This window comes from Schistocerca serialis, chromosome 1 (genome assembly GCF_023864345.2).
Source record: "Schistocerca serialis cubense isolate TAMUIC-IGC-003099 chromosome 1, iqSchSeri2.2, whole genome shotgun sequence".
Lineage (NCBI taxonomy): Eukaryota > Metazoa > Arthropoda > Insecta > Orthoptera > Acrididae > Schistocerca > Schistocerca serialis.
In genome coordinates, this window is record NC_064638.1 from 549,064,342 (window position 1) to 549,075,496 (window position 11,155).

Below are 11,155 nucleotides of genomic sequence, written 5' to 3' on the forward strand. Positions count from 1 at the left end.
TTTAGTTTTTATTGCCGTTTCAAATATACCAGTCATTTTTGAAACACCCTGTATGAGCTGCCTTGATTTTCGTCACATACTGTGCCTTCTCGAAAGTGATTTGTTACGGTACTTCAGCCTCTACCCGTGGTCTAGGGGTAGCGTCTTTGATTCATAATCAAAAACGTCTTCGGTCCCGGGTTCGATCCCCGCCACTGCCTAGAATTTGATAAATAATCAGCATTGGCGGCCGAAGACTTCCGGCATAAGAAGTCAGCCTCATACTGCCAACGGCCTTGTCAAAGAGGGCGGAGGAGCGGATAGATGTTCAGGGCACTCTCTTGTCCTAGGGAGTGGGAAATTGCCCCTAAAGGCGGAAGAATCAGCAATGATCAACGACATGAGGATGCAGAAGGCAATGGAAACCACTGCATTAAAGACACGTAACGTGTATCCACAGGACATGTGGCCTGTAATTGAAGAAGTGTCATGATGATCTATCCATTGGCAAAAGATTTCGGAGTAGTCCCCCATTTGGATCTCCGGGAGGGGACTGCCAAGGGGGAGGTTACCATGAGAAAAAGATTGAATAATCAACGACAGGATAACGTTCTACTAGTCGGGGCGTGGAATGTCAGAAGCTTGAACGTGGTAGGGAAACTAGAAAATCTGAAAAGGGAAATGCAAAGGCTCAATCTAGATATAGTAAGGGTCAGTGAAGTGAAGTGGAAGGAAGACAAGGATTTCTGGTCAGATGAGTATCGGGTAATATCAACAGCAGCAGAAAATGGTATAACAGTTGTAGGATTCGGTATGAATAGGAAGGTATGGCAGAGGGTGTATTACTGTGAACAGTTCAATGACTGGGTTGTTCTAATCAGAATCGACAGCAGACCAACACCGACAACGATAGTTCAGGTATACATGCCGACGTCGCAAGCTGAAGATGAACAGATAGAGAAAGAGTATGAGGATGTTGAAAGGGTAATGCAGTATGTAAAGGGGGACGAAAATCTAATAGTCATGGGCGACTGGAATGCAGTTGTAGGGGAAGGAGTAGAAGAAAAGGTTACAGGAGAATATGGGCTTGGGACATGGAATGAAAGAGGAGAAAGACTAATTGAGTTCTGTAACAAGTTTCACCTAGTAATAGGGAATACCCTGTTCAAGAATCACAAGAGGAGGAGGTATACTTGGAAAAGGCCAGGAGATACGGGAAGATTTCAATTAGATTACATCATGGTCAGACAGAGATTCCGAAATCAGATACTGGATAGTAAGGCGTACCCAGGAGCAGATATAGACTCAGATCACAATATAGTAGTGATCAAGAGTAGGCTGAAGTTCAAGACATTAGTCAGGAAGAATCAATACGCAAAGAAGTGGGATACGGAAGTACTAAGGAATGACGAGATACGTTTGAAGTTCTCTAACGCTATAGATACAGCAATAAGGAATAGCGCAGTAGGCAGTACAGTTGAAGAGGAATGGACATCTTTAAAAAGGGCCATCACAGAAGTTGGGAAGGAAAACATAGGTACAAAGAAGGTAGCTGCAAAGAAACCATGGGTAACAGAAGAAATACTTCAGTTGATTGATGAAAGGAGGAAGTACAAACATGTTCCGGGAAAATCAGGAATACAGAAATACAAGTCGCTGAGGAATGAAATAAATAGGACGTGCAGGGAAGCTAAGACGAAATGGCTGCAGGAAAAATGTGAAGACATCGAAAAAGATATGATTGTCGGAAGGACAGACTCAGCATACAGGAAAGTCAAAACAACCTTTGGTGACATCAAAAGCAACGGTGGTAACATTAAGAGTGCAACGGGAATTCAACTGTTAAATGCAGAGGAGAGAGCAGATTGGTTGGAAAGAATACATTGAAAGCCTCTATGAGGGTGAAGATTTGTCTGATGTGATAGAAGAATAAACAGGAGTCGATTTAGAAGAAATAGGGGATCCAGTATTAGAATCGGAATTTAAAAGAGCTTTGGAGGACTTACGGTCAAATAAGGCAGAAGGGATAGATAACATTCCATCAGAATTTCTAAAATCATTGGGGGAAGTGGCAACAAAACGACTATTCACCTTGGTGTGTAGAATATATGGGTCTGGCGACAAACCATCTGACTTTCGGAAAAGCATCATCCACACAATTCCGAAGACGGCAAGAGCTGACAAGTGCGAGAATTATCGCACAATCAGCTTAACAGCTCATGCATCGAAGCTGCTTACAATAATAATACACAGAAGAATGGAAACGAAAATTGAGAATGCGCTAGGTGACGAACAGTTTGGCTTCAGGAAAAGTAAAGGGACGAGAGAGGCAATTCTGACGTTACGGCTACTAATGGAAGCAAGGCTAAAGAAAAATCAAGACACTTTCATAGGATTTGTCGACCTAGAAAAAGCGTTCGACAATATAAAATGGTGCAAGCTGTTCGAGATTCTGAAAAAAGTAGGGGTAAGCTATAGGGAGAGACGGGTCATATACAATATGTACAACAACCAAGAGGGAATAATAAGAGTGGACGATCAAGTACGAAGTGCTCGTATTAAGAAGGGTGTAAGACAAGGCTGTAGCCTTTCGCCCCTACTCTTCAATCTGTACATCGAGGAAGCAATGATGGAAATAAAAGAAAGGTTCAGGAGTGGAATAAAAAGACAAGGTGAGAGGATATCAATGATACGATTCGCTGATGACATTGCTATCCTGAGTGAAAGTGAAGAAGAGTTAAATGATCTGCTGGACGGAATGAACAGTCTAATGAGTACACAGTATGGTTTGAGAGTAAATCAGAGAAAGACGAAGGTGATGAGAAGTGGTAGAAATGAGAACAGCTAGAAACTTAACATCAGGATTGATGGTCACGAAGTCAATGAAGTTAAGGAATTCTGCTACCTAGGCAGTAAAATAACCAATGACGGACGGAGCAAGGAGGACATCAAAAGCAGACTCGCTATGGCAAAAAAGGCATTTCTGGCCAACAGAAGTCCACTAATATCAAATACCGGCCTTAATTTGAGGAAGAAATTTCTGAGGATGTACGTCTGGTGTACAGCATTGTATCGTAGTGAAACATGGACTGTGGGAAAACCGGAACAGAAGAGAATCGAAACATTTGAGATGTGGTACTATAGACGAATGTTGAAAATTAGGTGGACTGATAACGTAAGGAATGAAGAGGTTCTACGCAGAATCGGAGAGGAAAGGAATATGTGGAAAACACTGATAAGGAGACGGGACAGGATGATAGGACATCTGCTAAGAGATGAGGGAATGACTTCCATGGTACTAGAGGGAGCTGTAGAGGGTAAAAACTGTAGAGGAAGACAGAGATTGGAATACGTCAAGCAAATAATTGAGGACGTAGGTTGCAAGTGCTACTCTGAGATGAAGAGGTTAGCACAGGAAAGGAATTCGTGGCGGGCCGCATCAAACCAGTCAATAGACTGATGACCAAAAAAAAAAAAAAAAAAAAAAAAAAAACTTCAGCCTCTTGGAGTTGAGTACTTTGAGTCGTCGCTTCTTGTACAGATGCAGTCACCATTCCGTTTGTGGTTGCCAATCTAGCTGCATTCCTTTCTTTTCCTGCATCCAAGTCGTAGTCTACCAACGTCTTTCATTTCCTGTCGCCATTCCTTAATCAGCTCATGAAGGACGCAAAGTTAAGAGCAAGTGGGAGAATCTTTGTCCCTTTCTGACACTGGTTTTGATTTTGAAGAACTCTGAAAGCTTTCCTCTGTATTCCACATTTGTGGTCGTTTTGATTAACGTGTGTTATGTGAGTTCTTGAATTGTCTATCTAAATTCCTCTTCACCAAAAATCTGAACTTGTTTGATCTACCTACTAAAACATAGGCTTTCTTTAAGTCTCTAAATGTGAGTATGAAATTCTTGCCTCTCAGTTACTGGAATTCAATTGCAAGTTTAAGTTCTAAGTTTTGTTCCGGTTATGGTCTGCTCTCTTTGAAGCCTCCTTGTCCTCACAAATTTGTGGATTTAGTTGTTTCGCCACTCGGTTTAGCAATGCTTCTGAGAGTATCTTACCGGTCACTAGTATCAACAATATTCTTCGGTAGTTCCCAGACTCCATCGTATCTCCAGGTTTCTGTGTTAGTTCCACCCTTCTCGAAACTGCTCTTCTTCCCAAATTGAGCTTGAATCATGAGTTAGCACGATGATTATTTTCTCGTTATTACACTTGAAAAGTTCTGCAATGAACTCATCTGCAGACATTTATTGTTCTTCAATATATTTATGATCATTCTAATCCCTTCTACTGTCGGTGATCCTGAGTCTGAACTTCGTTCTTTCTGATTATGGTTAAACATTTCAGACCGAGTTTCACAGTTTAGGGTATCTGCAAAGTATTTGAGACTGTCCATCTCACCATATACTGCTTTCCCTTCCATGTTCTTAAAACTGGTGACTGGGACCACTTTTACTTCAGTCAGTCTTGACTGGTCTATAAATCTCTTCTTTTGTTTTGGAAGTCCTCCTCCACTCGATTAAAGCTTCATGTTTAATGTTTTCTCTTTGAATATAGGTTTGAAGGAGATTTTATGTATTTATTCGAGGTTCTTTAGATTTGCTGGGGTTTTCTGAGAACGCTAATCAATCTGTGCTTTCCGACGCTGTTCCATTGCCTTGTCTCCTTTTGCAGGCAACAATTCGCGTCTCCTCTTCTTCCCCCGGTGAACGGTTCCCTTCGCACTCTCAATAATTACATCTTTTAACTGATATCATGCTTGACACTTTTTGTGTTTCGAGCTCTTATTAAAATAATTGTTATAATTGTTAGTTATGTGTTTGCCTACATCAAACTTCATGATGCGGATAATATTCTTAGTTTGTTGGGCTGTTGCGACAGTTCTGACATTAATTTTGGGAGGGAAGTGATCTGAATGTTTTTTATTTTTTTTGTTAATTCCTTGCCCGTTTACCTCGACATTGACACATGAAAACTCCAAATTCTCGTGGAGAAGCAATGGGAGACACGTATCCCGTTTCCTTGAAACACGTTTAAATGCTGTTGATTTTATTATCAGATGAAAACTCAACCAATCAAGCAGTACTGCATACAGAGCTGAACATGTTAACTAATTACATTAATGACGTTTAAAAACATAAATGTTATTATTTACGGGAATAATACTGATATTAATAATGATAATAAATTTGACAGAATCCAAGTTAACTGTAAATCTCTAGTAATTGGGGGGGGGGGGGGGAGGAACAGTACGGAAGACATTATTAGAAGCCATAGCGCATTTGCGCTAAGTGATGTTAGAGAAAAAAATCGGTGTATTTCTTTTACACTGTATTTTACACATGTTCCGCCCCGATGCAGGGAAGTCTGTGGTAAGTGGAAAGATGTTGAAGTGGTAAATTTTCCGTAGCTATAAATAAGGACTATAGTATTACTTTTCTAATATCAATTATAGGAGAAGCAAATATATTAAATTAAAGAAGCTCTGTGACCGACGAATAGAAAGGTTGGCCCACACTAAAACTATTTTTTCTCTCACATTTCAGCAGCTGATCAATATGTTATCTAGCACGCTCTCACAAGCTGTTGAAAACACATAAACGTATGTGTGTTCGCTTTTTTATAATAGTATTAAATCTTTCCTGTCTCCGCAAAAATGTGTTTCATAACGCTTTGCACTTTTTTAAAAGGGCAAAGAAATGTTGGCAACGACACAGTACTTCAACAAGCATATTTTTCAGTGGAGGTGTCAAACGTTCCAAAATACTATCAGTGGATGGGTAAGTACTGATTACGTGCCCCTGAAACACTTTATTTTCCAGTGGCCCACATGACTATCTAGATATGACACAGATGTGTCACACAGGCCTACCTTAACGTACCCGGATTTAATTTTCGAACACTCAGCAGAGCAGTAAGTTGCATTAAATGAACCCTTCGGTCGGCGTTTAATAGATGGTTCGTGACAATACGATCTGACAGTGAGATAACTGAAAGTGAATGGTAGATACATTCGCGACCACTTCCAGCTGTGAACTGAACTGTCGGAAGAATGTCAGAGGGTACTCACCATTTCGCAGTTCCCAGAAATTTCCTCACCTAAGAAGCGAGTAACAGCGGGCACGTCTCATGGCGACGTGTTTTCACTTGCTCTTCCGGCATAGAATAATTCGAATTTTCATAAGTAAATTGTATACTGCGCTACAATCACTGCATGCGGACACAGTGGTGAAATCTCTTAGACAGAAACTGCATCCGAGCATGAACATGCGGCTTATTTGGAGATGCGTTGTTATTCACTTTGAAGCGGAAAAATACCAGAAATATTGCATTCTGTTGGGTATTTATGTGAAAAATGCTGTTTAAAAGGATTAAACTACACAATAAGATTGAAATTCATAATCCGAACATGTAAAATCGAAATCTCTGTTTTTCAAGGCAGGTATTCCAGGAGAGTTACAGTTTATAAACTTACTTCACTTTCACTGTGCTCAGTCTATTTCCATAATCAATCAACACTGGACATTCAGCATATGTACCTCACTAGGGCACGCGCCCAACACTGGCTGTAGGTATAATGTACGATTTGAAAAACCTTAGGAAGTTTAGTTGAGTTTTCTGGATAGTGACACTTACTATCTCTCTTCGGATCTGATTTCGTAGCCGAAAAGACAACCTACTTGACTGAAAAGTAGGAGACGCGGATTAGAATCCCAGTATTATTTAGGAAGTTTCCTTAATGGGGAACTGGAATTATGTGCAGTCTGTCTCGTGAGGGTACATAGAAAACTACTTGAACGTATGAACGCTCAGACTCTAATGAGGTGGCATCTATCAACAGAGAGATTGGTGCGTCAACGATGTGCCCCTCCATAGCAACGGGCATTGCTTAATGTTCGAGGGGAATGATACAGCGGCCGCCAACAAATGGCATTAAGTGATGCCCGTGTTGTCGTTGTGGTCTTCAGTCCAAAGACGTTTGATACAGCTCTCCACCCGTGTTCTTGTTGTGGTCTTCAGTCCAAACACTGGTTTGATGCAGCTCTGCATGCTACTCTACCCCGTACAAGCCTCTTCATCTCCGTGCAACTACTGCGACCTACACCCTAATGAACCTGTTTATTGTATTCATCTCTTGGTCGCCCTCTATGATTTTTACGCCCACGCTTAAAATTGTTGATGCTTTGATAACTCAGAAAGTGATCTACCAACCGATTCCTCCTTATAGTCAAACTGTGCCACAAATTTCCCTTCTCCCCATTTACATTCAGTACCTTCTCATTAGTAATGTGACCCATCTAATTTTGAACAATCTTCTGTAGCACCACATTTCAAAAAGCTTCTATTCTCTTCCTGTCTAAATTGTTTATCGCCCATGTTTCGCTCCCATACATGGCTACACTCCAAACAAATACTTTCAGAAAAGACTTCCCGACACTTAAATCTACATTCGACGTTAACATATTTCTCTTCTTCAGAAACGCTTTTCTTGCCTGCCAGTCTTATATCCTCTCTACTTCGACCAACATCAGTTATTTTGCGCCCAAATAGCAAAGCTCTTCTACTACTTTAAGTGTCTCATTTCCTAACGTATTTCCCTCGGCGTCACCTGATTTAATTCCGTTACATTTCATTATCCTCGTTTTACTTTAGTTGATGTTCATCTTATATCCTCCTTTCAAGACCATTTCCGTTCCGTTCAACTGGCCTTCCAAGTCCTTTGTTGTCTCTGAAAGAACTACAATCTCACAGGCAAACCTCAAAGTTATTATTTCTTCTCCCTGGACTCTAATTCCTACCCCAAATATTTCTCTGGTTTCTTTTACTACTTGTTCAAAGTGCAGATTTAGTGTCACGTGTGGTGGCCGCGCGGTTTGAGGCGCCATGGCGGATTGCGCTCTCCCTCCCGCTGGAGGTTCGAGTCCTCACTCGGTCATGGGTGTGTGTGTTGTCCTTAGCATAAGTTAGTTTAAATAGTGTGTAAGACTAGGGACCGGTGACCTCAGCAGTTTTGTCCCTTAGGAATTCACACGCATTTGAACATTTTCCAGATTGAGTAACATCTGTGGTAGGTCACAGATCTGTCTCACTTCTTTATTAACCAATGCTTCCCTTTCGTACGAATCGACTCTTATAACTGCCATCCGGTTTCTGTACAAAATGTAAACAGCCTTTCGCTCTCTGTATTTTACTTCCGCCAATTTTAGAATTTGAAATAGGCCATTCCAGTCAACACTGTCAAAAGCTTTCTCTAAGTCTACAAATGCTATAAATGTAGGTTTGCCTTTCCATAACCTGCCTTCTAAAAGAAGTCGTAGGGTCAGTATTGACTCTCGTGTTCCTACATCTCATCGAAATCCAAACTGATTTTCCCCGAGGTCGACTTCTACCAGTTTTTCCATTCTTCTTCAAAGAATTCGTGCTAGTATTTTGTAACAGTGACTTGTCAAACTGACAGTTCGGTAATTTTCACACCTTTCAGCATCTGCTTTCTTTGTAACTCTGAGGGTATTTCGTCTGTCGCATACATCTTGCTCTCCAGATGGAAGAGTTTTGTCATGGCTGTCTCTCCCAAGGCTATCAGTAGTTCTAACGGAATGTTATCTACTCCTGGGGTTTTGTTTCTACTTAGATCTTTCAGTGCTCTATCAAATCTCTGTTATCTCATATTCATATACGTCCTATTCCATTTCCATAATATTACGCTCATGTAAATCTCACTTGTGCAGACGCTTTGCTTTCCCTTCTTTGCTTCTTTGCTTAGTACTGGATTTCCGTCTGAGCTCTTGATATTCATACAGCTGCTTTTCTTTTCTCTAAATGTCTCTATAATTTTCCTGAAGGTGGCATCTCTCTTACCTCTAGTGATATATGCTTCCAAAACCTTAAATTTGTGCTCTAGCCATTTCTCCTTAATCGTTGTGCACTTCCTGTAGATCTCATTACTATATGTTTGTATACTCTTTCGCCTGCTTCATTTACGGAATTTTTATGTTTTCTCCGCAGCTCGTGGTCTCGAGGTAGCATTCTCTCTTCCAGAGCACGGGGTCACGAGTTCGATTCCCGGCAGGGCCAGGGATTTTTGTCTGCCCCGAAATGACTGCGTGTTGTTGTGTCGTCCACATCATCATTCATTCCCATTACGGTCGGAGGAAGGCAACGGCAAACCATCTCCATTAGGACCTTCCCTAGTACGGCGGTGCGGGTCTCCCGCATCGTTCCCCTACGCTCTGCCAAGAAGCATTGGACTTCATTTCCATTGTATTTTCTCCTTTTTATAAATTAAATTTAATATCTCTTGTGTTACCCAAGGACTGCTACTAGCTCCCGTCTTTTCACCTACTTGATCCTCTGCTGCCTTCGATATTTCAACTCTCAAAGCTACTCATTCCTCTTCTACTGTATTTATTTCACCTGTTCTTGCTAATCATTTCCTAACGCTTCCTCCGAAACTCTTTTCAACTTCTGCCTTTTTCAGTTAATCCAGGTCTTGTCTCCTTAAATACCCTCCTTTTTGCAGTTTCTTCAGTTTTAATCTGATGTTCATAACAATAAATTGTATTCAGAGTCCACATCTGTCCCTGGAAATGTCTTACAGTTTAAAACCTGTTTCCGAAATCTCACTCTCACCATTGTACGGTATAATCAATCTGAAACCTTCCGGTGTCTCCAGGTCTTTCCCACGTATTCAATCTTCCTTTCACTGTTCTTAAACCAAGTGTTAGCTATGGTTAAACAGTGTCATAAGCAAAATTCTATGAGGCGGATTCCTATTTCATTCCTTTCCCCCAGTCTTTACTCATCTACAACTTTTCCTGCCTTTCCTCTTCTGACTACCAAATTTCAGTCCTTAATGACTATTAATCTATCGTTGCCCTTAACAATCTGATTAATTTCTTTGTTCTCTTCATACATTTCTAGAATCTCTTCCACATCTGCGGAGCTAGTTTCATATAAACTTGTACTACTGTGGAGGGTGTGCGTTTTATGTCTATCTTCGCTACAATAATGCTTTCTCTACGCTGTTCATAATAGCTTATCGGCGTTCCCATATTTTTATTCATTCTTAAATCCACTCCCGCATTATCCCTATTTCATTTTGAATTTATAACCCAGTATTAACCTCACTTGAAGTCCTGTTCCTACTGCCATCGAGATTCACTAATTTCCACTATATCTAACTTTAACCTATCCATTTCCCTCTTTAAATTTTCTAACTTATCTGCCCGATTAAGGGATCTGACATTCCACGGCCGATCTGTAAAACGCCAGTTTTTACCTCCCGAATATTTTCCCCAAGAGGATGCTCTCGTCATTTAGCCACACAGTAGAGCTGCATGCCCTCGGGAAAAATTATGGCTGTAGTTTCACGTTGCTTTCAGCCGCTCGCACAACCAGCACATCAAGGCCGGTTTGGTTGATGTTACAAGGCCAGATCAGTCAGTCACCCAGTATTGTGGCCCCTGCAACAACTGAAAAGGCTGCTACCCCTCTTCAGGAAGCACATGTTTGTCTGGCGTCTCAACAGGTACCCCTCCGTTGCAGCTGCACCTACGGTACGGCTAACTGTATGGCTGAGGCACGTAATCCTCCCACCAATGGCAAGGTCCACGGTTCAGGGGAGGTGGGGGGAGGGTGTGATATCCGTATGAAAGCTTATTTCCGGAGCGCCTGTAATAGGAAAAGCATCACAATCGCATTCTACCACAATAACAGGTTACGATCAACATTTACTTGTTGTAAAATGTGCGTGCATATTTTTGTTATGTTTCAGGCAATGGCGATACCTGCGGTGACATGCTGGGTGTGTGTTCCTCTGGTCTCCAGCGTCATGACGTCGGCCGACGAGATATCAACTGAACAACGCCGACAGTTCCCCCTGCCAGCCTGGGTTCCAACAAGTTTCGATGCGTCACCTACGTACGAGATACTTTACGTCATTCAGTCGGCATTCGCCATGATCACAGCAGAGTCTACAGTCTGCACGGACATTTTCTTTTTCAACCTGATGCTGATGGTTGCGGCGGAGCTGGAAATTTTAAATGACTGCATAGCTGCCATGCAAGAAAGCCGATCGAAAACTCAGGGTTCCAAAGACGAACAAGACAGCATAAAACGTCAAACTAATACTGAAATATCATATTCATTCGGTAGCAGATGCCCTCAAACGAATCTGAAGA

At 41.5% G+C, this 11,155-nt stretch overlaps 1 protein-coding gene across 1 annotated transcript in view; it reads left to right on the top strand.

The window, feature by feature from the left end:
- LOC126413912 (uncharacterized) overlaps nucleotides 1-11,152 on the top strand; it is a 49,330-nt gene extending 38,178 nt beyond the window's left edge. The window contains exons 4-5 of the mRNA XM_050083308.1: nucleotides 10,750-11,083; nucleotides 11,130-11,152. Coding sequence (XP_049939265.1) covers nucleotides 10,750-11,083; nucleotides 11,130-11,152 — 357 coding nt within the window. The remainder of the gene's footprint in view (nucleotides 1-10,749; nucleotides 11,084-11,129) is intronic.
- Nucleotides 11,153-11,155: the final 3 nt, after the last annotated feature.